This window comes from Microtus pennsylvanicus, chromosome 3 (genome assembly GCF_037038515.1).
Source record: "Microtus pennsylvanicus isolate mMicPen1 chromosome 3, mMicPen1.hap1, whole genome shotgun sequence".
NCBI lineage: Eukaryota > Metazoa > Chordata > Mammalia > Rodentia > Cricetidae > Microtus > Microtus pennsylvanicus.
The window spans coordinates 141,887,735-141,914,363 of NC_134581.1; the positions used below are offsets into that span (position 1 = coordinate 141,887,735).

Genomic DNA, 26,629 nt, shown 5'->3' on the forward strand with positions numbered 1-26,629 from the left:
TGAAACATTAATCATAAATTTATAATATATAGTAACTATTAATTATGACTATACAATATTCTATCCCAAGAATATAGTGACAAAGACTTGAACTAGAAATAGAAGAGACAGACACAAGGTCTTGCAAAGGGTGTGTTAATGGGACTAGAAAGAAAAAGCCATCAAAGGTAATTTTCAGGTTTCTGGGCTAGTTATCTTTCCAGCTAACTTTGGTTTTGTATTTCAGATGTTACTTGAATGCTGAGGTCCAGGCCATGGTGTCAATTAATCACACAAACGGCCAATTCCCTTCCTAGGGCCGACTAGTTAACAACTTAGCTGCCCAGTGTGGAGAGAGGAGGGGGAGTTCCACATACTAGAGCAGCCATAGTCCCTACAGCAGGGAAGAGGGAGCAGGGGAGAGAGCCTAAGGTCTAAAGCCAAGGTGACATTACAAGGAGGTAGCAGTCAGTAAGATCACATGTTACAGGAAACTCAGAGTACAAATGCTGTAGAATATTATTTAACTATATAGAGATGTGTTACATTTGGTTTCGCTACAGAATATGACTGTAACTCTGTAAAGGTGTGTTACATTTGTTTGTGCTGCATTTGTTTAACTATGAACAGATGTGCTGCTGTTTCACCTTGCCACAAGGCAGAAGCGAGAGACCCACCCCAACAAGGCAAAAAGGAGTACCAGCTCCTGCAAAGTCGGCCCCTGAACACACAGGTGCCATGGTGTGCATGTGTCCATGTATACATGTTCATGCACACACGTGCATGCACACACACATACAATGCAATAAGAAATAAATCGTTTTTAAAATCCTATATACAAATCAGGTTTAGGACTATGGTTCAGATTTTACATTAGTAAAATTAATTTACTTACCTGGCAAAGATGAATTCATACAACTCCAAATTTCAACCTGAAATTGTAATCACCAAAATGCTTTTATGCAAATAACTAGCTTTTATACATGATAATCTCTACAGAAATTTTGCACAGTTAATTGGATTATGGATGAAACCATATAACCATAGGGATAACTCCATATTTAAAAAAATAAAAATAATAGCTGGGCCAGTGTGATGGTTCAGTGGGTAAGGGTGGTGCTGCCAATCTCTGGGACTCTCAGACCCTCGTGGCGGAAGGAGCAAACCACCTGCACACACTGTACTCTGATCTTAACGCACTTGCCATGGTGTACACACATGCGCATGCATGCACACACCAAGTGTAAAAATGATAACTACTGCATATGCCTTTCTTGTTTTTCCATTTAAAGTACTGGGAATGAGCCAGGTTACTCGGGTTTCAATCACAGTCAGCACTGTCTGACCTTCAGCACTTCGCTCTTGCACACAGCAGAGGCCACTATATCTACAGTTCTCTCACAGAAGCTTGTGCGCTCTTGGCCTGGCCCACACACATTTCACACAAAGAAAACAGCCCAAACCCCGGAGACGTGTCAGACTTCCTCATTCAGACTTCAGGCCGTGTATCAACAAGAGTGTGACAGAAATGGAGGGTTAGGAATCAGCCACATATTTTCTTATCTCAAATTCAATTTTCCAAAATCCAAATAAACATTGAATTTAGTTATTACGGATTTCATAAAATTAGTCAAATCACTGATAGAATTCTAAATTCTAGATGAAATACAGCAGTGAAATTTAAAGACTGGAATACATTGGTAGTTAAGACTATTGTATTCCCAGGTACTAAAACAAGGATAAAAGGCGAAAGACACTAATCTATTTAGCAGTTCATAAGAAGATTATTTTGGGTTTAAAATTTTATTCTGATCACATATTCAACCACTCTTGAGAAGTGTGATAAATCTAAAAGTAACTCAGCCCATGGCTTCATGTATACAAAAGCTGTCACAGTGATGTAGGGCTTACCATCGTTTCTGGGCAGTAGTCTGGGGCTCTCTGCAACAGATGTTTCAGTCGGGATTCACTCTTTGAGGAGAAAATCTATTTGACAAAAAACCCAAAAAACAAAAAAACATAACAAAACAAAACAAAAAGACAAAAACCTTTGAGCTTTCTTTCTGTTTCTTTCTTTCTTTTTTAAGAAAGAAGAGTTTTCTAAAAGTATCATCCTCTAGATATCCCAGTTTCCTCGAAGGCTATGTTTTATAGAAGGAACTTTGGGAGGGTTTTATATCGAGCTGAGGTAAGATCTGTTTTACACACTTGTTCTCACTGTATATCCCAGATAGGTCTGAATTCAGGATCTCCTACCTCAGTCTCCAGAGTGCTAGCATTATACATCCAGCTTTTGAGATAACATCTCTCATAAGATTATTTGATTAATTTGGGAAATAATCACGAAAAGTCCAATTACATCAAGTTGAAACTCTTTTCTATTACCCTAATGTGGAGAAAAACAAGCTAAATAATACTATTATTACTTAGCTACTTGTCTCCATAACTAGCAACTATAATTAAAAAGTAACAGGAATTAGAATATTACCATTTTGTAATATCTAGTGAATTAATGCATTTAGGCAATTATCAACAGTAACTATTAAACATCACAAGAAGGGACACCTATATCTATTATCATTCAGAGGGAAGACCTGCCAAACAAAACAACCAAAAAAATCTTCCAGTTTGATCAAAGAGTCTGGCTTTATTTCATAAGGCAGATGCAAATCAAATGTGGTTGTTCAATTTAAATGTAAATCAAGCAAAATTAAATAAAACTAGAGTATGGGGACACACCCCTGTAACTATAGCACTTGGACTAGACTAGACCACATTGACAGTGTGTACTATCATACACACACCAAGGGGAAAACTACATTGGATATAGTGGTAAAGGCCTGTAACCCTAGCCCCTGGGAAGTGAGAGGAGGAGGCCATCCCTGGTGCATGAGTTTGAGTCAAAAATTAAATAAATGAAAACTCGAGTTCCAGGTTTCTTAGGCACATTTCAGGTATGTGAGGGCTAAGTCTTGTTTCTCAACTTGACTACATTTAGAAGTAACTAAAACCCAGGTATCTGTGGAAGATTTTTCTAGGCTGTACTATTTGAGGTGGGAGACCCACCCTTAAGCAGGATCATCTGTGGTCAGAAGATTCACCCTCAATCTAGGCCACACCTGGCGGCACCCCACATAAAATGACATGGAGAGGAAGCTGCTTTCTGTCTGCTTGCGCTCCCTTTCACCTGAGTTCATCTCTCCTGAGCCATTCCTTCACTCACATTGGATGCTGCTTCCTCAGGGCCCCAGTGTGGACTGAAAACTGACAGCTCTTTCAGACCTCCCTGGGTCTCCAGCACCAACCCAAGACTGCCAAGACCTCCAGTCTTGTGGACTGAACAACTGCAGGATCCTTGGCTTTTCTGTCGGGAAACAGCCACTGTTGAACTACTCAGATCACAGCCTGTAAATCTGGCACTCTCTCTCTCTCTGTGTGGGCAGGAAGGAAATACAGAGAAAGTTATACTTTTAAATAATCTCCTGGGGGCTGGAGAGATGGCTCAGCGATTAAGAGCACTGGCTGTTCTTCCAGTGGACCTGAGTTCGGTTCCTACATGGCAGCTCACAATCATCTGGAACTCATGTTCTGTCCCCTGCAGGAACCAAGCATGCAAGTGGTACACAGACATACATATCGGCAAAACCCTCAAATGTAAACATAAAAATAAAAATAACTTTCAAAATCATCTAGTTTCTCCTCTCTATTCCTCAAAAATAACAAAAGCAAACACAAAATAAATAAAAAAGTCCAAGCTCCCGAAAAAAGTTAGAACACTGGTGAGATGGGCTGAGAGCATAAACAATACGCTCTGAGAGCGGACAGCCTGTTTGGCCTTGCATCACAGTTGTGTCTTAGTGGCTAAGTATGGACCGCATAACGCGGGATGCTGAGCGCTCAGTCTCCCTTCCTCCAATCACTGGTGTGGAAACTTTAGTAAGTTAGTTAACTCCTATATCTCAATTTCTTTACTTACAAAATGAAGGTGACATTGTCTCCAGTCTATTACTACAAATATTTGAATAACGACTGAGATCATTACTTCTTAAGCTCTAGAGAACTTCTAAAGCTACACAATCGCCCTAAGATGATGAAACAAAAAAGCTAAGACTTTACAAAGAGATATTGCTTCAGTAGAAGTTGCATAAAAAGGCTCAACCAGAAAACAAAATCTTAAAGAACAAGACAATGAATCCGTGGTCTGCACAGGTCTAACAACTATTAACACCTTACATTTGTTTTAACTATCTCAGATGTGCGCTATAATTATTATCAGCAGCTTGATTACTTTAGGACTCATTATAGATAGTGAGATTATTTGTTCCTGTACCCTAGCAGGGGCTTGGAATAAGCTCAGTTGGTAGAGAGCTTGCCCAGCATGTCCACAACGCCATGTCCTAGTTCCAGCACTGCATGAAGTAGGTGTGGTGTACAACAATAGTCCCAAGCCTGGATACATGAGACACTGTCAGTGAAAAATCCCCAAACAAAAATACCCCGAATTAAATCTTAGCATGTTATCTCTTTAGAATAAGGGCTCTGTCACATCTAACCACAATACCATGACCAAGGTCAGGATCCCAATACTGATAGAATACTATCAGTTTATGTCCAGGTCATAATCAAATTTCACTAATTCATCTCACTAATTTTTGTTATGAAATTTATTTTTTATTCCAGGATCATTCAGTGCACTTGGCTGTCAAGTCTCTTTAGTAAATTTGATCTAGAATCATCCTTCAGCTTTTCTTTGCTGGATAACAGTAGTCTTTTTAATATAACTGATATGTCTAAAGAGTATAGGCCATTGTTTCAAGGGACCTCAATCTGGGTCGGCCTGACTGTTCCCTTACGACTCAGGTTATGAGACTATGATTCTTTTTAGTGCTTCAGGTCAGCTAACACATTATTTGTGATGTAAACTATAAGTTGATGTATAAGACTTTTCCAAAAACAAATTTAATAAATGACTTATCTGATTGTGCCCACAATTATTATCCAGCTTACCTGTTCACATACATCACGGCACATTTGGTTATCCTTCGAATGATTACAACATACAGCACCTAGGGAGAAAAGGAAACAGGATGTCTCACGGTTAAACAACATCATTGTTCAATAGGCTGTTTTTTTGTTGTCTGTTTTTGAGACAGGTCCTCCTGATATGCACCATAAGATGGCGTCCAAACTCCTCATCCTCCTGACTCAGCCTCCAAAATTCTGGTGTTAGAGGCTGTACCTAAGGCATGTACTATCACGTCTGGCTGTCATTACTCATTTTAACTGGATCTTCAAGGTGCATCTATTATAACCAAGATGCCAAAATAGAGACATGGTCTTTGCTCTAGAGAAACTAATAGGAAGGAAAGACTGTCACATGATAAAAGTAGCTACTATTATTGTGTACTTTCCTTCTTCTTCCTCCTCCTTTTTTTTTTGGTTTGTTTTTTCAAGACAGGGTTCTCTGTGTACCTTTGGTGCTTGTCCAGAACTAGCTCTTGTAGATGAAGCTGGCCTCAGACTCACAGAGATCTGCCTGCCTCTGCCTCCCGAGTGCTGGGATTAAAGGCGTGCGCCACCACTGCTTGGCTATTGTGTACTTTCTATGTGATACATTTTCTACTAAGTTTGCTTATATATTTTTCAGTCATTAAGATTACTACAGACAATATTTTGTTAACTGTAACACAAAGCTAAACTGGTTTTAAAATAGTGAATTTTGTTTAGGACTTGTTGAATCTAAGGTTCCTGCAGGATATTCTGATGGAAACTCTGGTAGAGTCCAGAGTCAAAGCCTGGAGTACAGCCCAGCCTAAAGATCCAAATGCACACTTTCTGCCATTTTCTAAGGAGGCAGCTCTCTCTTCTGTCTCTCTCCCCCCCTCTCTCTGCATCTTTGTCTCTCTCTTTTTGTCTCTCTCCCATTCTCTCTTCCCTTACCCATTCCTTTTATCTCAATAAACTCCGCACTCAAAAAAAAAATTCAAATGTGCAAGTCATGAGTATACAGTGTAAAGGGGTAGGATGCTGCCAGGTAGTTTTTACTGAGAAGTAAACACAGCAGCAGAGCCTAATGAACAGCCACAGCTGAGCCACATGAAGGGAAGGAAAGGGGGCTGAAATAGAGCAGGGAGAGAGGGCAGCCACTGAGCAACAAACACTACAAGGAATGTCAAGTGCCCACAGAGACAGAAGACAGACTGAAGGCTGGAAAAGAAAATGAGTTTGCTTAGAAAGCCACCTGCTGGCTGTGTGTGGTAGCCCATATCTGTGAACCTAGCATTTGGGCTGAAAAAGCAGGAAGACTCAGAATTCAAGGCCAGCCCAAAAATAAATAAATAAATAAAAATTAAAAGCCACCTACTGAACATCTCAGATAATTTCTTTTTATGTATTCACTTGCTTATTTATTTTGCATGTGTGAGGTGAAGGAAAGTAGTCAACATATGGGAAGAAAACTAAGAGGAAGAACTGTCAACAGAAGTTCCTTGAAAAAGCCACTTTTAGTTGAATATTCTACAGACTGATTAGGACTTCCTGATTGTGGTAAACCCAATTATCTTGAGCTATCTTTAGTCCTTAAGAGTCTTGTATCACCCACCTCTGTACCAGATATGATATCCTTTGACTATCACATAAAATCTTTGGAATATATTAATTTAGCAGATCGTTAACCAGCTTTAACTAACTCGCAAATGAAAAGTGTAATCAAATAAATAGCATCTGAAACCTAGAGTAGAAATCTCCCCGCTCTGTTACAATCAACTGACCTACTGTCCCCACCGACATGTTTAGTAACTATAAAAGCTACTGACTCATTACTTTCTTCTGTAGTCTCACTATAGATGAGTGGACCGTATCATCTAGGGTAACCAGAACCCATGCTCCTGGGCCATGGTCGCTCACATTTAGCTCAGAACATACTATTTCTTATTCCCTTTGGAGCAGGAACATGTTCTGCTTGCCAGAGCAGCACCCAAGAAACCAAGTTAAGTAGAAAGTTTCAAGATGGTGGCATGTGCTACACACTGCTGTCAGGTGAGGTGGCATTCCTATTAGTCACAGTGTTTAGGGTTCTAAAAGATACTGTTATCAGTGTGAACCAGTAAAGGCAAGACCCACTTCAAGAAGTACACACTCCCTCTTCCCAGGATTAGGCTGAATAGTGAAGAATCTGGGTGGCTTTTGTTCTAGCTCTTGAGAGGGAAGATGCTAGATCCTTGGAATTTCCTCAACAATAGGTGAGCACCTCTGTTATGATAAGAAGTAACCCAACTGCAAAGCTTCAGGGTAGGGACTAGTCAGGTCTAAAAGACTAGCCTGAGACTGGAGGATTGGGATTTGAGTCATTTATCAACTTGACCTCTCAGTCACTGGTGGTGGTGGGGGGAATAGAGATTGAATTCAACCACTGACCAATAATTCAGTTAATCCTACACAATGGAAGCAGATAAAGACTCTGACACAGAAGTTCAGTAATGCTTTCCTGGTTGGTGACTACGTTAATGTGCTGGAGAGATTATATATATGTAAATGGACATTGATTCTGCTGGGTCTGGTGGCATTGCCTTTAATCCCAATAGTAGCATACAAGGTCAGCCTGACCTACACAGCAAGCTCCAGGCCAGCCAGGGCTGTACGTGAGACCATTTCAAAACTAAACTACACACACACACACACACACACACACACACACACACACAGAGAGAGAGAGAGAGAGAGAGAGAGAGAGACAGAGACAGAGACAGAGACAGAGACAGAGAAAGAGATATTCCCTGAGAATCAAAAGGCTGCCAAGCTCAACACTGGAAACAGTTTCTCCACAAAGCAATGGTGGGGCCTGTGGTCTTACTGGACAATTGGTTTTCATGAAAGACTACTGTGGGAGAGCTTTCTCGTGGGAATTCTATATGAAAAGCTTCTGTGAGTTCTCAGTGTGTGACTGAGAGACTCGCAAACACAGCCTGGTTGTGTGATGCAAACAGGCAACCCCAGCACAGCCTGGTGTGTGATGCGGACCCGCAACCCCAGCATAGCCTGGTGTGTGATGCGGACCTGCAACCCCAGCTCTCAGGAGCCTGGGCAAAAGGAACAGAAAGGAGTTAAAGGCCAGCCTGGGCTACAGAGGGAGTTTGAAGAGAAAAATTTTAAATCTAAAAATGGAAAGAAAAGTCTAAACACACACGCACATCACTACGTTTCAGAAGGAAAAAGTGCCTTGTATTAAGTAGTCTTACTTTCTCCGGGGAAGGCCCAAGCATTCCTGAGACCCTCACGGCAGCGCTGCATCTCCAAAGGCTCTGCCTGCAGCCCCGCTGACGGCGAAGGCCCCTTACCTGACCTGTTGTGCTCTTCTGAAGTGCTCTAGAAACTGGCACTTTCTACTGCCCTCTAACACAAAGGTCATATGAGGGCAGAAAATGCAGCTGATTTTGAGCAAAGATAACTCAGGGTAACATATGGTCCCAATAATCATGGGCTTAACAAAAAGAAAACAATCAGGTAGACAGGAGTCTGATTTGGGCATAGGAATTTGTGGGGAAAAAAAAGTTCTTGAAGCAAAGGTCTATTTAAAACAGTCACAAAATATACTCTAATAGCAACTGGAGGGTTTATATAAAATAAAATACAGACCCCTCCATTTTACATTTAATAGTAAGGGTCAAATTTATTGTGGCGTGACTTTCAAATGAGAAGTTTCCAGAAAGAAACAGCACCTTCAGCTGACCGACCATTCTGCAGTGCTGACCAACAGTTGGCATCAGTGACAGTGGACAGGTTGGAGTATCGCAGGTCCAGAGCCTAACTACAATTTATCTTGGGCTATCTTTAGCCCCCAAAGACCCTGTGATTTTGGAATGTATTAACTTAACAAAATCCTAGTTTTCACAACCCAAAGGCTAAGAACGCCACCATACAGCATCTCAGGCCTACAGAAGTTACTTCTTTGCTGCAACCCACCTACTTGATGTTTCCACCAATGTATTTGAAAGTGCCTTATTTATGACTTTCTTTGTTCTACTGCTATAAAAACTTCACCAAATTGTTACAGCGTTGGAACATGGAATTTGGGGTAACCTAAATCTATGTTCCTGGGCCATGGCCACTTTTATGTGGCTTCAGAATAAACTACTGCTTATCCTTTTTGAGGTGACAGTTGTGTTTTTGTGTTGGCACAAAGCTAAAACTAAAAAAATATATATACACACACAAAAAAGAAAGAAACCACAAAATTTGAAAAATAAAGATGAAAAGGAAAATGATTTCTACTCCAATTGTCCCACCGCAATCTCTGCTGACATTCTGGCATATTTCCTTCTAGCTTTTCCAAAAGCTTTTTCTGGTACTTCTGACAAAATAGGATGAAAGAGGGCAGCCTGGAGTCCTGCAGTAATAACCCCTTTCCCTCTCAACCGAGCATTCCTCTCTAATAGTACACTTCCGCCCCTGGGAGGACTGCCACCTCCAACAGACGTGGGAGCCGCTGCCCCATCACACTGCCCCTGCTGATTGGGAACAGTAGACATTACTGTATTAGTGAACACTTTTCTTACTTTTAAACAAACAAAAAAAGCCTTTTTTATAATCGTTAACACTACATCCTTTTCAAGAAATAAGTGTACACCTATATTCCCTTCATATGCTTTCACCGAGGATATGAAAAATCTGAATGCAATTCAAGTAGCAATTAAAGGACTTTATCTTCTTTAGAATAATTAAAATGGATTAACTGGGTCATTATTCAGCTATAACTGGGGTGGCAGATGAGGAGGGGAACAAACAATGCACAATGCAGTGCTTAATGTTTTCTACAAGGCAAGCTACTCCAGAAACACTTTGTTTCATAATTTGATTCTAATTTGCTTATTTGCTAACCCAATTTGTTGTAGTTTAAAGCTCTGCTCATTGCCATAAAACGGACCTGGGCAAGGGGAGAAACGTTCAAATAAAGCCCGAGACTGACATGAGAGTAAAAGGCACAGGTTTTGCCCTCATTAAAGAGACACAGATGCCATCTTGCAGTCTTAGTCTCAGACTCTGATTATAAAATTAATGAAAACCAACGGGAGATGCTAACGGCCTCGTTTGCTGGCTTTAAGAAGGAACTGGTGTAGTCTGGTAATATTCGAGCAGAATTATCCAATGATCTGAAACACCAAGGCCTGGCTGAGGCTGGAGACCACAAGCAAACTACAGAGAGGCGATTGGGACAGGCACACGCTCCAGCTACACTCGGAAAGTGCAAGTGCTAAGGCCAGAGAGCACTTAAGGAAGCAGATACGCACCATAATCTAAAAATAAACACCCTTAGGATTACAGGCTTTTTGAAGTTAAAAGGGATTTTGCCACAGAAGCCTCCCAAAAGCTGTAATTCAATTTTGTCATTGCAAAGCTGTTCCTGCTTTCTATGCCAAAGAAAACAGGTCCTCCAATAAATACATTCTAAAGAACTACTAAAACAGAATATGTACATATGTACATATTCATATATATCCTACACTACTGATAGAAAAACAGAATCTGGGCTAATACCAAAATTATAAATAAAAAGATAAATTTAAAGATAAATTCTTATTTTCAGTATGTGAAATCTTTTAAGTAAAGTTTGACTTTTAAGACAACTTAGAAAGTGATAATCACTAAAAATATTTAAATACCTGTAACTTTAACTTATAAATACAGCCATGCAAACTGTCTCACTTACTTCCTAAAAAACATATAAGATGAGCACTGTGCTACAGACCTTTATTTAATCTTAGCACCCAGGAGGCTTGGGTAGGAAGGTCACTATGAGTTGGTGGCAAGCCTGGGCTACAATGCAAGACTGTCTAAAAAGACCATTTAAAAGCCCCTCCACTCTCCCCAAAACAAAGAAAGATATGCATATATATGTATTTATTTATATATTTTATCAGCCAAGGAAGAGCCAAAAGTAAATGCTTAACCATACACCCAGCACACAGTCAACACTGCTAGTGTCTTGTCACGCTCCATCTGTCTAGACACACATAACCAGATGCACAGTTTGCTTCTGCATTACAGACACCCCCACTGCTTGTCAACACTGCAGTGTCCTCATTTGGTTCTAATAGCAATAAAAGTTCCATGTTATTTCTCCCTGTTTTTAAAGATACGGTGATGTCACTCTTAATCAGCAGCCTATCTCCTGCTGGTCGAACTCTAAATTTCCACATCTTTCCCTAGTTTTCCCTTCCTTAAACTTTAATTATTTTAGTGAGGAAAATGTACATCTACTTGATCACATCTAACCCACAGTAAGTCTTTCTTCTTTAATTTGGCTGTTGATTTTCTGGTTAATCAAAGTGTCAGACGTGGAACCTTTAACCCTCATCTCTTCTCTGTCGTTTCACTTGGGTATCAGACAGTGACTGTAAGCCTCTGGTACACTGTTCAGTTAAAATCTGCTCACTGATTAAAAATTAACATATCTATTATATTATGCCTTTAAACTTTATTTATTTAATGCGTATGGGTGATTTGTCAGCATGTATGTATGTGCGTGCACCTTGTTTGTGCAGTGACCATGGAAGTCAGAAGGTGTCAGATCTCCTGGGACTGGAGTTAAGATGGTTGCAAGCGGCTACATGGGTATTAGGAATGGAAGAGCAGCTAGTACTCTTAACTGCTGAATCATTTCTCCAGCCTTCTTGTTAACTATGCCACCCAAAGGCTTATTTTATTTATTATTTATGTGTGTGCGTGTCTTTGTGTGTATGTTATATATAGGTGGGTGCTTACAGAGGCAAGAAGTGGGTGTCAGATCTTCTGGAGTTGGAGTTACCTAATGTGGGTACTGCAAACAGAACTTGGGGCCTCAGAAGAGTTGCAAATGCCCAAAAGCACTGAACCATTCCTCCAGCCCCATATAATTGCCTTTTAACAGGAAAGAAAGTACAGGGCATCGTCTCTAACTTCATCATCTCAGTACTAAATTACAGTGATGCTCTCATAATTCAGGAAACAGCTTGATTTAAAATATATCTATAACTGGAGTCAATCAAGTGCCCAGAAGGTAAGCAGCCACTGGTGACAGGCTTACAGGGTCAACAGACTTGGAATTAGGGATGCTGATGAGCACACAGAAAGTGCAGGAGCAAAGAGGAAGTGTAAGAAATGCACACAGCAGCATGGCAGGGAAGGGCTCTCTCACGCAGGCTGCTTCTGAGCAATTTTCCACTTTCTCTAGGGCTCTGGAAGGTGAAGAGTGTGCTGAAATGCCCCACCCCTGGTGCACGCAATTTCCTTAGATGCTACATAAGAGCCCCGGATCTCAGCCAGCTATCTCGTTTCCATTCCTCGTCATCAGACGCACCTGACTCAGATATTCGCTATTAGAAACAACTAGGGGTGACTCTTCTGAGGATTCCTAGTTGTCAGGATTCTTGGGGAATTCCCTTCCTCATTCTCCAGGGCTCCCATCAGAAACAAGGGATCTAATGGTGCAAAACTTAGTTTCTAATGACATTTCTTGGTTAGAATGTCTCTTTCAATATTATATATATATATATATATATATATATATTTAAAATTTTGTTGACACAGGGTCACATAAAGCATGCTAACCTCCGCCTCACTATATAGAAAAGAATGATTTTTAAACACCTAGTCTTCGTGCCTTCATCTTCCAAGTGCCAGTATTCAGGTGCGTGCTATCACACCTAGCTTTAAAAAAAAAAACTCATTTATATGTGTGCACACAAGTGGGCGCACATGTTGGGAGGTCAGAGGTTGATGGCTGAGGTCCTCCTCAGTCACTCTCCTTTTCTTTGAGACAGAGGCTCTCCCTGAGCCTGGGCCGTACCAGCGAGTTCCAGGGATCCACTTCTTCACCCACCACCCAGGACCCAGTGCTGGGATTACAGACATATGCTGGCGCATGACTTTTCGTGTGAGTGCCCCAGCTCTGAACTCAGGGCTTGGGCATGCGTCACAGGTACTTTACTGACGGAACCATCTCTAGCTGTCCTTGTGTGCCATCCCCACCCATTGCTTTTGAGACACATTCCTCCCACAAAGAGCCAGGATGGCTTGGAACTTGCTATAAGCCCAGGTGGGTTTTAAACTTGCAATTCCTCCCCGCCTCACCCACTGAGTGTTGGAATTATAAGCACATGCCACCATGCCTGAATCTTGGCAATATTCGTGTTATCTCCAAGCTTTGTAGCATTTGCCATATCACGTGTTACATGCTTAATGAAATCAGTTTTTTTCTCAAATACATTCTTTAGACTTGAAATTTAAATCGATATGTGCTAATTAAACCATGTATTAGCAATGTAGACACTCTGCAATTCTTGGGGATTTATGTGTTTCATTTTAAGACATGGTCTCATTAGGTGGTCCAGACTGGGCTCAAATTTGAAATTCCCCTGCCTCTCTACCTCCTTAGTTCTTGTATTACCACTACATGCCACCATGCTTAAAGCTCTGGTGATGTTAAAAGTCTGAGCTTCCCACTGAACTGTAAGCCCCACAAAAGGAGAGAACATGTCTATTTTTCCACACCACTTTGTAACTGGGGTTGTGATTTCCAGCACTATTAAATAGCAGCTTAACAAAGACTTGGGGCAGTCAGCTACTCCTAATATCTATCTTCAACACATACAAAGATGGACTTCTCTCTTCCCCGACTCTGGCCCCCAACACTTTCCATGGCTGGGGACTGAACTCGGGCTTTGTGCATTCTAGATGCTCTACCTCTGAGCTACATCCTCAGCCCCCAATGAAACTTTTGGCTTTGTTCCTGCCTCTCCTGCCAATTCTCCTCAGTACTGCTTTCCCCATCTCTCCTACCTTAGAAAAGGGCATCACTTTTATCAAGCTCTTTAAGATAAAACAAGCAATAACCTGTAATTCTTCCAACATTGCCCACATTGATCTGTCAGGATATCTTGACTCCCTTTTGCTTCCACAACTTCCCAAGTCACCATTATCTTCTTTGAAATATTGGAGCTCTATTGTTGTGGTTGTGGTTGTTTTGTTTTTGAGAAAAGGTCTCGTTATGCAGCCCTGGCTGTCCTGGAACTCATTGTGTAGATGAGGCTGGTCTTGAATTCACAGGGCTCCACCTGCCTCTGCCTCCCTAGGTCTGGGAATAAAGGCGTGGGCCACCCACACCTTTTTGAAACACTAATGGATTTCTAGTAACTCTTTACTATTTTATATATAATTACTACTTTATTTCTATTTTATTTCGGGTTTCAGAAAGTGTGATCTGAAATATAAATCTATGGGGCTGGAAAAATAGCTCAGTGGCTAAAATATACATCAAGCTATATCTCTCTTATGTAGAATTCTTGATTTCTCTTCATACACAGAATAAAACCAGATGGTTCCAGCAAAGCTAGGCACCATCTAGCCCTAGCCTACACTCTGGGTCTTATGGCTCTGTTCTTCCTACGGATGCAAGAGAGGAACTCCAACTACGGTATGCCAGGACAAACTGTAGGATCTGGTCTGTCACTAGCCCTTACTCTTTCCACATCATGGGCCAAGATAGTCAGAGGGAAGAAAATCTGCTTCTTATTACTTTCCTCCAGAGAGGCGTTTCCTTTTCCTAACTTAAAATTCATAACATTCTTTTCCTGGATTCTAGGCTATTACATAATCCCTCAAATGTCAACTCCTTGAAACTTGGCCTTTAATGTTACCCGTCTTTCTCTTTTTTGTATTATTACAAAACATCTTAAATAGAAACAGAACCACTAAGGTGCTATAGACACAGACTCCGAGCCTGCAGCGTGGGCTCTTGTCCCATCCTCTAATGAGACGATCAGGGAACAAGCTGCAGCACACCCTTACCTTCACCCCAGGAGAAGAGTCAGGGCAGATAGAGCAGAAGGGGTCAGTGACCTGGAAAGCTTTGTACCAGAGGAGACAATCTTGGATGGGGATAATGAGAGGGAAATGAGACCGTCTGAACAGGACTACAAACCAGGCCTTCACTGGAACACAATTTAATAATTGTGTTCTCAATTTCTGCTTCAGACCTTCTACAGACCCACAGTGGAAGCTTTTGTCCATTCTGTTAGCCAATGTCCTTCACATAAGAAACCCACACTATATGCTTCCCAGAATTTAGTGCGAGAAATGAGACTCAATTTACTATCGAACGTGGAATTAACTCTTTTTATCAAATAATGCAAACCGTATGAAATCACAGATGTCTTGGAGATGGAAGGGCTACTGGAAATAACTAGCCCAGTGTGTTCCATAGTGTTATAAAGAAAGTTAAATAGTAGACGATTTTTCTTCTTTCTACAGCAGTTTTATTGAGATGTAAATCACGTCTTGTGAAGTTTACCCTTCTAGGGTGTGTTAATTCAGTTATTTTCAGCAATTCAATCATACAACATTTCTATCACCCCCAAAAGAAACTCACATCCAGCAGGCGTTCTCTGACGCCTCAGCAAATAAGGGTCTTTGTCAAAGGACTTCTCGGGTCTCTTGCTGTGAATGCACAGGACGGGCTGCAGTGCAGGGTGTTTCACTCACACTCGCGTGTAGCTTCAAGGTATCACTCTGTGATCTATGCTGGCCTGGGTCTTGTGGCATTCCTGCCTTAGTCTTCCAGGAATTACAGGTGTAAGCCACTACACCTTGCTTGTCCAAATACATTTAAGAGCTAGCATTTTGGTGTCTGCTATGCTAAGTGTTACTTACCTCAGCTAATGTTCACAGTAAAATCTCAAAGAGAGGTTCTCAGTTTTTCTAATGTTGCGACCCTTCATGTTGTGATGTGCCCCGACTATAAAATTATTTTATTGCTACTTCATCACTGTAACTGTACTACTGTTGTGAATCATAATGTAAATATATGTTTTCTGATGGAGTTCGGCCACCCCTGTAAAAGGGTTGTCGTGTCCCACAGGTCTGAGAATCGCTGATCTAGACAATACCATATATAAAAGTGTGAATATTAAAGTTAAAAAGATTAAGGCTAAGTAACTTGCTAAGGTTTTCCTCGAGGCCCTACTCTACAATAGTAGGAGATAAGAAAGGGCAGCTAGTATTCTACAGATCATATCTTCGGGCTAACAAGAACACAGAGAGGTAAGCTGAATTCGTCAAGAATTTATAACATTCTTTCTTTTCTATTACTTTCCTTACTAGTGTATAGCTAAATCTAGAACTCAACTAGTTAACTAATCCTGACAAAATCCCTCCCTTCTTCAAATGCCTGCCTTTATAAACAAAACAACAACAAAAACCCCACAATGTTAATATTATACACTTTCTTAAAAACCTTGTTGAGGCTGAGTTTGTTTTTCGCTATGCGCCTCACCCTCTATGCAATACACTCCTCCGTTACATTTGTCATACAAATCCCAGGTATCTTTTGATGGCTAGTATAGGTAGTAGGCACTTGGTCTTTCTCATCTTCTAGGTGAATGTCACCCCCTCCTCTGTGCCCCTGCAGCCCCGCTCTCACCTCTTCGCTGAATATGTTTGCCTGAATTGGAACTCCTTCGAGCTCCTATCTTATGCCACCTCTCGGGCCGAGGTCTCCCGGGAAGCACAAGTTAGTGTCAAGTCCGAAGGCTGAGCAAGGGCAGGAGCATCCTAAGCGGCCAAGCTTCCTACCCATCTCTGATGGACTTAACTGCTTGCTCTAAGAGAGCCCAAGAACACTCTCTGCTCAAGGCGGCCGGCAGGCCCCAGGGTGATTTACCAGTTTGTAGTCACCCCGTCCCAGCACCCGGGGATCGGACGGACAGTGCACCCACATGGCAGCCTTGTGGAGCTCACCGCCACTCAGGCCAAGTCAGTCAAATCAAAAATGACAACAACTGTCCGGGCAGCGGTAAGAGGGCGGCACCTACGAATCCCGTTCGCGGGTCAGGGCGATCCGGAGCCCAGGCACCTCCTTGCTTTCTGACAGGGTCGGGCAGGGCAAGGGGCCCCTGTCTGGGAGGTGACACAGCAAGGCCTCGAACCCAAGTCACCACCCCTCGGGTACGGAAGATCTCCAGCGCAGAGACGGCAAGGAAGGGGAGCGGCCTCCGGGTGCCGCCCCGGCCCCGCGCTCCAGACCCGCAAGGGTCCAGACCGCCCGCGGGTCTGGGGGCGCGCGCACCCCGCCCCCGGCCCCGCGCCATCTTGGGGCGCTGAGACGCTTGCTCGGGACCGCCCCGCCCGTGGCTCCCGCGGCTACTCACCCGCGCTGCCCGGAGCCAGGCCCCCCGACACCTCCACGACCCCCGCCGCGGCCAGAAGAAGCAGCAGAGCGCCTCGCGGGGAGGCCCGGGCGCTCGCCATGTCCGGGCCGGGCGGGTCCGAAGCCGCGGGATGCTCGGACCCAGCCTGGCCACCACAGCCGCTGGCACCAAACCCCGCCCCTAGCTCCTTCGGCCTCGGGTGATTGGCTGCGGCGCTCCGAAGCCCCGCCCTGACCGCTCAGCGTTTCCAAAACCTCCCGGGGGGCGGCAGCGCGCCCTGGACCCTGGCTCTTTGTTATGGGCCAGCTGTGTGTCGCCTTCGGCCTCAGGCTCCCGGGCTTCGTTCTCCGAACGGGAAGTCAGAGGCTGGAGACCCCTTTGGAGCGCCTCTGCCGCCTGCTGGGGAAATAGGGGACCCCAAGGCTCAGAGGCGGCTGCTCTACAGGTCCGTCTGAAATCCAAAGGCTAAGTCAACTGAACCGCAGCGGGTGCACCGCTACCTGCGTCCTCCTGGATACTCAACATCCTGTCCAAGTGCTACCTCGTCCTGAAGAAGGAGTGTGTCAGCTGGCCTCCCCTCAAAGTCAAAGGGCTCTGCTGAAAGGCTACGAAATCACAGGGTGGCCCCACTGTGCCAGTTCACGCACTGTTAATATCTTTTCCACCCAGAGAAAAGGGCAGAACAACATTTATGGCTAGACTTGGAGAGTCTGGAAAGTCATAGTTTTTGGAGATGGATCTTCCCGTGCCACTCTAAGCATCTACTATGGAGAATGTTCCAGAGGGTCTACTAATCAAAAGCTAATTCACTGGGGTAAGAGCGCCTCTGCTCTTTCTGACTGTCACCCTTGAACAGATCCATTTTAGAGTTACCTTGCTGTTCAGAAGTGAAGCCAATTGCTTGTTTCCACTTTCCTCTGTTCAGGGCACTAAACGCAGTGATCAGATGGTAGCAATGACTCTAGTGGAAAGAGCAAGGTCTTGATGCACCACTGGGTTCAGATTGCACACTACTCCCGACTAGCCCCGTGTCTGTGGGTGAGGACATTTTATTTCTGAGGCTCCTAGTCTCCCCCACTCTGGCCTTCTTAATAAGATTAACGTACATACTGTGTTTGTTTATTTATGTTTATTTAACTAATTATGTATTTTGGAGACAGGATAGCATAAAGCTCAGGCTGACCTTGAACTTACTATGAAGCCAAGGCTGGTCTTGATTTCCTGATCAAGTGCTGAAATTATAGGCACCCAGCTTCGTAGTGTATTTCGAATGTCTGAGACAGTACCTGGCACAGTGAATAACGTGGGCACTCTGAAACTGAGAGATCTTAATTTGGGCCGTGGGACTGATTGGCTGAACTTATTTCCCACCCTGCCCTGACCACTTTGCACTTCTTTAAAACAATGGACTTTCCCTTTTAAAACACTTTTTGAGGCTTTTATACATGAGCACTGTATTGTGTCACTGCTAGCCCACCCTCTTCCCCTTTCAACTAAGGTTTTACTTCTTTTTTGCATTCACTTCTTTTAATTTTTTTTCAAAAATTTATACTTCCTCCCCTCCTCCCATTCCCCTCCTGCTCCCCCACTACCCCTCCTTCCTCCCACTTCCTCCTTAAGAGTGCAGGGTACCCTGCCCTGTGGGAAGTACAAGGCCCTCCTCTCTATATCCAGGCCTAGGAAGGTGTGCATCCAAATAGACTAGGGTCCCAAAAAGCCAGTACATGCAGTAGAAACAGGTCCCAGTGCCATTATCGATGGCTTCTCAGTCCGTCCCCATTGGCAGCCACATTCAGAGGGTCCGGTTTGATCACATGCTCGTTCAGTCCCGGTCCAGCTGGATTTGGTGAGCTCCCATTAGATCAGGCACACTGTCTCAGTGGTGCGGTCCTGACTTCCTTGCTCATCTTCTCCCTCCTTCTGCTCTTCAACTGGACCTTGGGAGCTCAGTCCATTGCTCTGATGAGTGTCTCTATCTCTATCTCCATCTGTTGCTGGACGAAGATTCTATGGTTGATATTCGAGATAATCATCAGTGTGATAGTGGGGCAAGGCCAGTTCAGGCACCCTGTTCTCTGCTGCCCAAGGACCTAGCTGGGGACATCCCCGTGGACACCTGGGATCCCCTCTAGAGCCAAGTCTCTTGCCAACCCTAAATAGCTCCCTTAATGTAAATATCTTCTTCCCTGCTCCTATTTCTGCCCTTCCTCCATCTCCACCCTCCCACTCCCCCAAGCTCTCCCCAGTCTTTCCCTTCTCCCTTCTCTCTCCCCCTCTCCCCTTCCCCCAACCTCATCTTCACCCCTACCCCCACCCCCATGCACCCAACTTTTGCCCGGCAATTTTGTTTGCTTCCTATTTCCAGGAGGATCTATATATGTTTTTCTTTGGGTTCACCTTCTTATTTGGCATCTCTAGGCTTGTGAACTATAGGCTTAATGTCCTTTGTTTATGGCTAGAGTCGATGCAAAATTCAAGGTGTCATTGTTTTTTACCGCTGAGTAGTACTGACATTAAAATTCTAATTAACCCAATTAAAAAATGGGGTACTGAACTGAACAGAGAATCCTCAACAGAAGAAGTTCAAATGGCCAAAAGACACTTAAGGTCATGTTCAACTTCCTTAGCGATCAGGGAAATGCAAATCAAAACATCTTTGAGCTACCATCTTACACCTGTCAGAATGGCTAAAATCAAAAACACCAATGATAGCCTTTGCTGGAGAGGTTGTGGAGTAAGGGGAACACTCATCCATTGCTGGTGGGAATGCAAACTTGTGCAACCACTTTGGAAATCAATGTGGAGGTTTCTCGGGAAATTGGGAATCAACCTACCTCAGGATCCAGCAATACCACTCTTGGGAATATACCCAAGAGATGCCCAATCATACTATAAAAGCGTTTGTTCAACTATGTTCATAGCAGCATTATTTGTAATAGCCAGAACCTGGAAACAACCTAGATGCCCCTCAATGGAAGAATGAATAAAGAAAGTGTGGAATATATACACATTAGAGTACTACTCAGAGGTAAAAAACAATGACATCTTGAATTTTGCAGGCTTTACTTTTTAGGATAGTTTTAGGCTCATAGCAAAGTTGAATGGAAGGCACAGAAAGTCCATGTCTCCTGCCTTTCATCTGCACAGCCTTAGCTATTACCAACGTCCTCCACAGCGGTCTATCTAGGGCAGTGCACATCTGCCACACCAATAGGATTTACTATTGGGACTGTGCTGTCTGTGTGCTTTGACAGATGTGCGTTTATCCACCATTATTCCTTTTAACTCTACACTGTAGCTATTAGAAAAACTACGTGGTTCACTGTGGAGCCCCCACTGTATTTCTGTCTGACATTGCTCGTGTAATGTTTCGCTTAGAAATGATTGATGATTGGAGATCAATATGGTTCTTTAAAAGGATGTAATCACCAGTAATTGATTGTTCTGAGGCAAACAGCCATCGCTCTGTATTTTAGCTAAAGAAAACTCATTAAGTCTCTCCTCCCCAACACTGTTTTTAGGACTGAACCTGGGGCTCACACGTGCTCAGCAGGTGCTGTGCCACAGTGCAATGTCCCCAGCCCCTCCCACAAATCTTTTGGTTAATGGTTTTGTGGTGTATTTTCCTTGTGATTCTATCCTTCTTTTTTATTTTCTTCTGAGACAGGTCTCCCTTTGTAGCTCAGGCTGGCATCGAACTTGAAATCCTCCTGCCTTAGTGTCCAGAATGCCCCAGTCCCTTACATTTTTCAAGTATAGAAATTCTCTTTGTGTTTTTCTATGTCTCTATTCTCCTCCTCATGATATTCATGCCTCCCCCTTTTCTATTTTTCATAACATTATTTTATAATGGCTATTTGATGTCCTTGTTTGATAATTCTATCATCTCTGTGTATATTTATGTTGATTTTTTTTAGTTATGAGTAATATTTTCCTTTTTCTTTACATACTGGATAGATTTTTGGTTGTATGACATACACATGAATTTCGTGTTTGGAGTGCTAAGTGTGTGTGTGTGTGTATGTGTGTGTGTGTGCTGTGTGTGTGTATGTGTGTGTGTATGTGTGTGTATGTGTGTGTATATGTGTGTGTATGTGTATGTGTGTGTATGTGTATGTGTGTGTATGTGTGTGTGTATGTGTGTGTATGTGTGCGTGTGTGTGTATGCGTGTGTGTGTATGTGTGTGTGTATGTGTGTGTATGTGTGTGTGTATGTGTGTGTGTGTGTGTGTGTTGTGAGAAATGCTACTCTTCTTTTTTCTGGCATGAAGTTAAGTTGCTTGAGGATCTCCTGAGATCACACATCTGTTCCACCAGTGTCACCACACTTGCCTTTTATGTGATTAAATGTGTGTGTGACACGTGCTTTCAAGTTCAATTCTGCTAATTCCAACATCTGGGTAATCCTGGCAAGGATTTCGAGTGGCTGCTTTTCATCTCGATAATTGATTGCGTTTTCTAATCTCTTCATGACTAATACATTTTTACTTTACAATAGACCTAGGACAAACTCCATAAAAGCCTGGTCCCCACTCCTAGGACATGGCTTGTCACGGCAGCAGGAAAATGGAAACTAGAAATAGAACCAGATGGACAGCCTAAACCTGTAAATAGTGCGCAGCCTGTGAATTTAACAATCTACACATTGGAAATGATAAAAATAACTCAAAGCCAAATCACTAAAAATTATTCAATCCCAAGAACAGGAGGTAGAGGGAAGATGAGAAGAAAGGAAGTGGGTCGTTCAGTGTCTGATGTGTAAGTAGTTGGATTCCAGAAGAGAGAAGAGGATTGAGAGCAGAAAACGACCAGGAGACTGGTACCTGACACTCCCCAAAAGCACCCTAAGAAGAACAAATTCAAAGAAAGTTCACCCTAGAAATCATAATCAAACTGATGGATAAGGATTGAATGACTGACTAATTATAAGATGGTAGGAACCACACAGAATATGTCTGACATTTCTTCAGAAATACTGGAGGTCACTCAATCACCCCCCTTGCCATGGTCCTAGTCCACCATTCCACCTTGCCAAGACTGTTGAAGTAGCTTCTTAATTAACCTTTATTTCATCCAATAACCTCTGTGGTCTCTTTTCAATAAAGCAATTATAGTGACCCTTTTAAGAAGCCTTGTTTTTCTTCTGTAGAACTTTCCAAAGCCTTCCCACCGCACTGAGAAAACAAGGCTCAGATGTATTATCACAGGCTCTCTCTAATCTGCCCTCATTTCTCACTGTCCCTCTGATTCACTCACACACTCCAGCCACATCTTGCTTGTGCCGTTGCTTAATTTCTCCATGCGACTCTATTTTGGGTTCTTTGCATGGTTCTCCTGCTTCTTCTTGGTGAAAGGAAACGGATCACAGTTTTGGTCAAAACTAGAGAGAGAGGTCCTAGCTCCTCCCCACCATGTGCAGAACATCCGATGCCCTCTTCTGGCCTTTGTGGGAAATTCACGTACACACACACACACACACACACACACACACACACACACACACACACGGTAAAACAAAAGCCAGGGGATGTACATATGTACATTTAGATTTTACTGTGAGGCAATTACAAAAACTAAGAAATCTTCCCTGAGGGTAGCTGTTCCTCCGACTTTCCTCACTTCTAGTTTAGGATTTCTTGGATCAATTTTAATTCTTCATGGCCCACATTATACTGTTCCAGACTGAGGGCATGACATATGTGCACAACAAAGATGCTGCGTGGGAGAATGCTGGGATCAGTCAGACACAGCCCTTCACAGACTTCTTAGTCTCCAGTGATGTGAGTCCTCTGGCATGGGAGAAAATGTTAAGAGGAGAAAAGGGTTTGCTTGTGAGGGAGGGATGTACCAGGTGGGGCACGGAAGCCCTAGGAAGGAGACCTGGACCTCATTTTCTACGTGGAACTCAAGGAAGTGTCAGAGCTTAGGAAATCTCTCTCCACCCAGCGCCTGAGGGCACTGAACGGGAGCAGCACCCAGTGTATGACTTTCCTTGCTCCCCACAGAAGAGCAGATGGGTGTTTTATATGCCCCTCACTAATAGCAACGTAAAAGTTTAGCAAGCCAAGATTCTGAGAGACCTCCAGTTCAGAAAGAGGGGAGCCTAGAGCTGTTGTGACCAACTGGAAACCAGATGAGGATGCAGGTGTCAACAGGGGCTGATAGTAACAGCTGAGGACCAGATGTGTTTGGCTTCGGCTCTGTGCATTTCTCTCGAAACTGGAGAAGATGTCGGAGAATGGCCTTGACTAAATTAGGATTTTCCTGAACTGAGGTTAAGTTTCAATCAGCCGGTGGGAACGGGATGTGCAGAGGCAAATGTTTACCCATTGAAGATCAGAGAGCACCATCTAACGCGCGTTGAAATGTTTACCCACTGAAGATCAGAGCGTACCAACTAACGCGTTGCTAGGGAGCAGCTTCCCAGCCAGGCACGACATTTTCCCGTTGCGCATCACGCTTGCTCTTAGTTTCATAACCGGGGCTGTGGCCTTGGAGAACAAAGCCTGCCTGTTGCCTTGGAGCAGAACCAGCATAACTGAGGCCTGTGGGTTCTTCTAGTGAACTCCCAGAAAAGTCTGTCCCCCACGATATCCAACACAATGTTATAGAATTCACTCTCCGACCTGAGGTGCCCGGACACTATTCTGCCAGCCTCCAAACAACTCTCCAAAGACATGAGCACATACACCCGGACATTTCCTTGTCCTATACTCCCTTCGCTTATTCATTTTTACAACATTCTAACATTTTTGGGGGGCTGGGAAAGGATTCAGTAGTTGAGAGCCTAGTTTGGACGTGGCCCTCATTTCACGTGTCTTACAACTGCCTTTAACTCCAGCTCCAGGGTATCTGCTGCCCTCTGCTGGCTCCTCCAGGCATCTGCACTCACTGCACACGTCTCCACCTCCCTCCATAAACACACCACGTAGTTACAAACATTTTGTTGTTGTTTTGGGGGTTTGTTTCCTGTTTTTGTTTTTGTTTTTTGAGACAGGGTCTCACAATTCAGTCCTGGCTGTTCTGGAACTCACTATGTAGACTAGGCTGGTCTCAAACTCACAGAGATCAGCCAACCTCTGTGTGCTGGGATGAGAGGTGTGTGCCACTACACCTGACCTTTAAACACATTTTAAAGCATTTTAGGGCTGAGGGTGTATGTAGCTCAGTATTAGAGAATCTGCCTAGCATGCAACCCTCGGTTCCACTTCCAGTACTGGAAAAAAGAAGTGATTTTATTTTATTAGCAATAGAATCCACAACCAGGCAAGAGTCTGAGACAGAGTCTCACTATAAAGCGTAGACTGGCCTGGATCTTGATCCTTCAGCCTTGAACTCACAGATATCAGCATATGGTGTGATGAACGGTCCAAAGGCAAACCATCCAATCAGATACCATTGCTGTTTTACTATACTAAGAAGTGTGTGTGTCTTTATGTCATTAATCTCAATCTGTCCTGTATATTACATCATTACATTTTTTTAGTTTATTTCTGGTATTGATATCACTGACAACACAAAACTTTTTTTCTAGTTTTTTTCTTTCCTTTTTCTCCCCTGACAGTATCTCACAGAGCCCAGGCTGTTCTAAACTCACTATGAAGCTAAAGGATGACTTTGAACTCCTGACCCCCCTGTCTCCACAGCCAGTTGTGACTTTACAAAACTTTGAAACTCTCGTGGTCCAGTAATTGTTACTTTGTAAGTAAATTTAAATCTGGTGAGAAGCATCTGACACAGTTAAGCTTCCAAAGATTTTTATTCTTTCCCTCTCCTCACTGGTAACTTGTGTGGGTCAGTAGTCCCAGGAAGGAATTAAAGCACCACATGCTAGGACTACAATGTAGTTTAACACTAGAATATCTACCTCATGTCTGTATGAGACTTGAATTCCACTCCCAGAACCAGAAAAATAAATAAATGAATAAATAAACACAGACATGTTCAGGCCAGACATATACTCATCTTTCCTCACACCATAGAATTCAAATCTTTGAAGGTTAGAACCTAGGAGATGAACAGTTAAGAAATTCTCTGGGGTCTGGAGAGATAGCTCAGTGGTTAAGAGGGGTCCCTTCTTATACTGGCTAGTTTTTATGTCAACTTGACGCAAGCTAGAGTCATCTGAGAGGAGAGAGCCTCAGTTGGGAAAATGCTTCCATAAGATCAAGCTATAGGCAAGCTTATAGGACATTTTCTTAATTAATGACAGATGAGGGAAGGCCTAGTGCTTTGTGGGTGGTACCACCTTGTGGCTGGTGGTTCTGGGTGCTGTCTCTCCAGCCCCTAAAATAAGAAAACAGAAGGAGCAAGCCTGTAAGCAGCACCCCTTTGTGACCCCTGCATCAGCTCCTGCCTTCAGGTTCCTGCTCAAGTTTGAGCTCTTGACTTGCCTTCTCTCCACGGATTGTGATGGAGGACATTTCAGCAAATAGACCCTTTCCTCCCCAAGCTGCTTTCCGTCATGGTGTTTCCTCATAGCAGTGGTAACCCTAAGACACTGCTCTTGCCCAAGACCCGAGTTTGTTTTCCAGCACTGCATGGTGGCTCCCAACTGCCTGCAACTCTCGCTCCAGGGGACATGCTGCCCTCTTCTGGCCTCCATGTGTACTTGCACTTACGTGCAGACACATATACAACAGACATATGTATAATTAAACAATGAAATAAACCTTAAAATTACATTAGATTTTTACCTATGTGTAGAAGTGTTTTGCCTATATGTATGTCTGTGCATCACATGTGTGCCTAGTGACGAAGAGGTCAGAGAGATATGGAATCTTTTGGGATGGGATTGTAGAGAGTTGTGGGCTACCACGTGGGAGCTGGGAACTGAAGCCTAGCACTCTGGAAGGGCGGCCAGTGCTCCTAGTCACTGAGCCATCTCTCCTGCCCTTAAAACTTTTTTTTTCCAAAAAAGAAATTCTTTGGTTCATTACATTTGTGAGCCTGCATCTTAGGGTTTAGAGTAGTTTCTTGCTGAGTTTCTTCCTCCCAAATCTCTGGTCAGTCTCTCTGCCCCCTTTTTCTGGGAAGGTTTTGGAGATTTTTGGAGATATTATCTCATACAACCCAAGCCCCAAACTTGATATGCAGCTGAGGCTGGTTTTGAATACCTGATCCTTGGCCTCCACCTCCTTAGTGCTGAGATCACAAGTACGCATCTTACATTATACTCTGGGGCAGTCTTAAATTCTTTTTGAGGCAGGGTCTAGCTCACATTGGCCCCGTTGTAGCCCAGACTGGCCCAGAATGCATTATACTCTCCCTGATTTAGCTTCCTTGGTGATTAGATACAATTGTAATTACTACCCCCCAGCTTTAGGTTTTTCTTGGTTTGATGTCTCAGTTGAGAAATTGCTCCATAAAGATCCAGCTGTAAGATGTTTTCTTAGCAATTGATGGGGGAGGGCCCAGGCCATTGCGGGTGCCATTCCTGAGCTGGTGGTCCTGGGTTCTACAAGAAAGCA

The 26,629-nt window shown here is 43.3% G+C and overlaps 1 protein-coding gene across 1 annotated transcript in view; it reads right to left on the bottom strand.

Moving 5' to 3' along the window:
* Positions 1 to 17,328, bottom strand: part of Reck (reversion inducing cysteine rich protein with kazal motifs) — a 65,640-nt gene extending 48,312 nt beyond the window's left edge. The window contains exons 1-4 of the mRNA XM_075967339.1: positions 17,160 to 17,328; positions 4,987 to 5,045; positions 1,891 to 1,965; positions 875 to 911 (exon numbers count right to left, since the gene is read on the bottom strand). Coding sequence (XP_075823454.1) covers positions 875 to 911; positions 1,891 to 1,965; positions 4,987 to 5,045; positions 17,160 to 17,259 — 271 coding nt within the window. The 5' untranslated portion in view covers positions 17,260 to 17,328. The remainder of the gene's footprint in view (positions 1 to 874; positions 912 to 1,890; positions 1,966 to 4,986; positions 5,046 to 17,159) is intronic.
* Between the last annotated feature and the right edge of the window lie 9,301 nt (positions 17,329 to 26,629).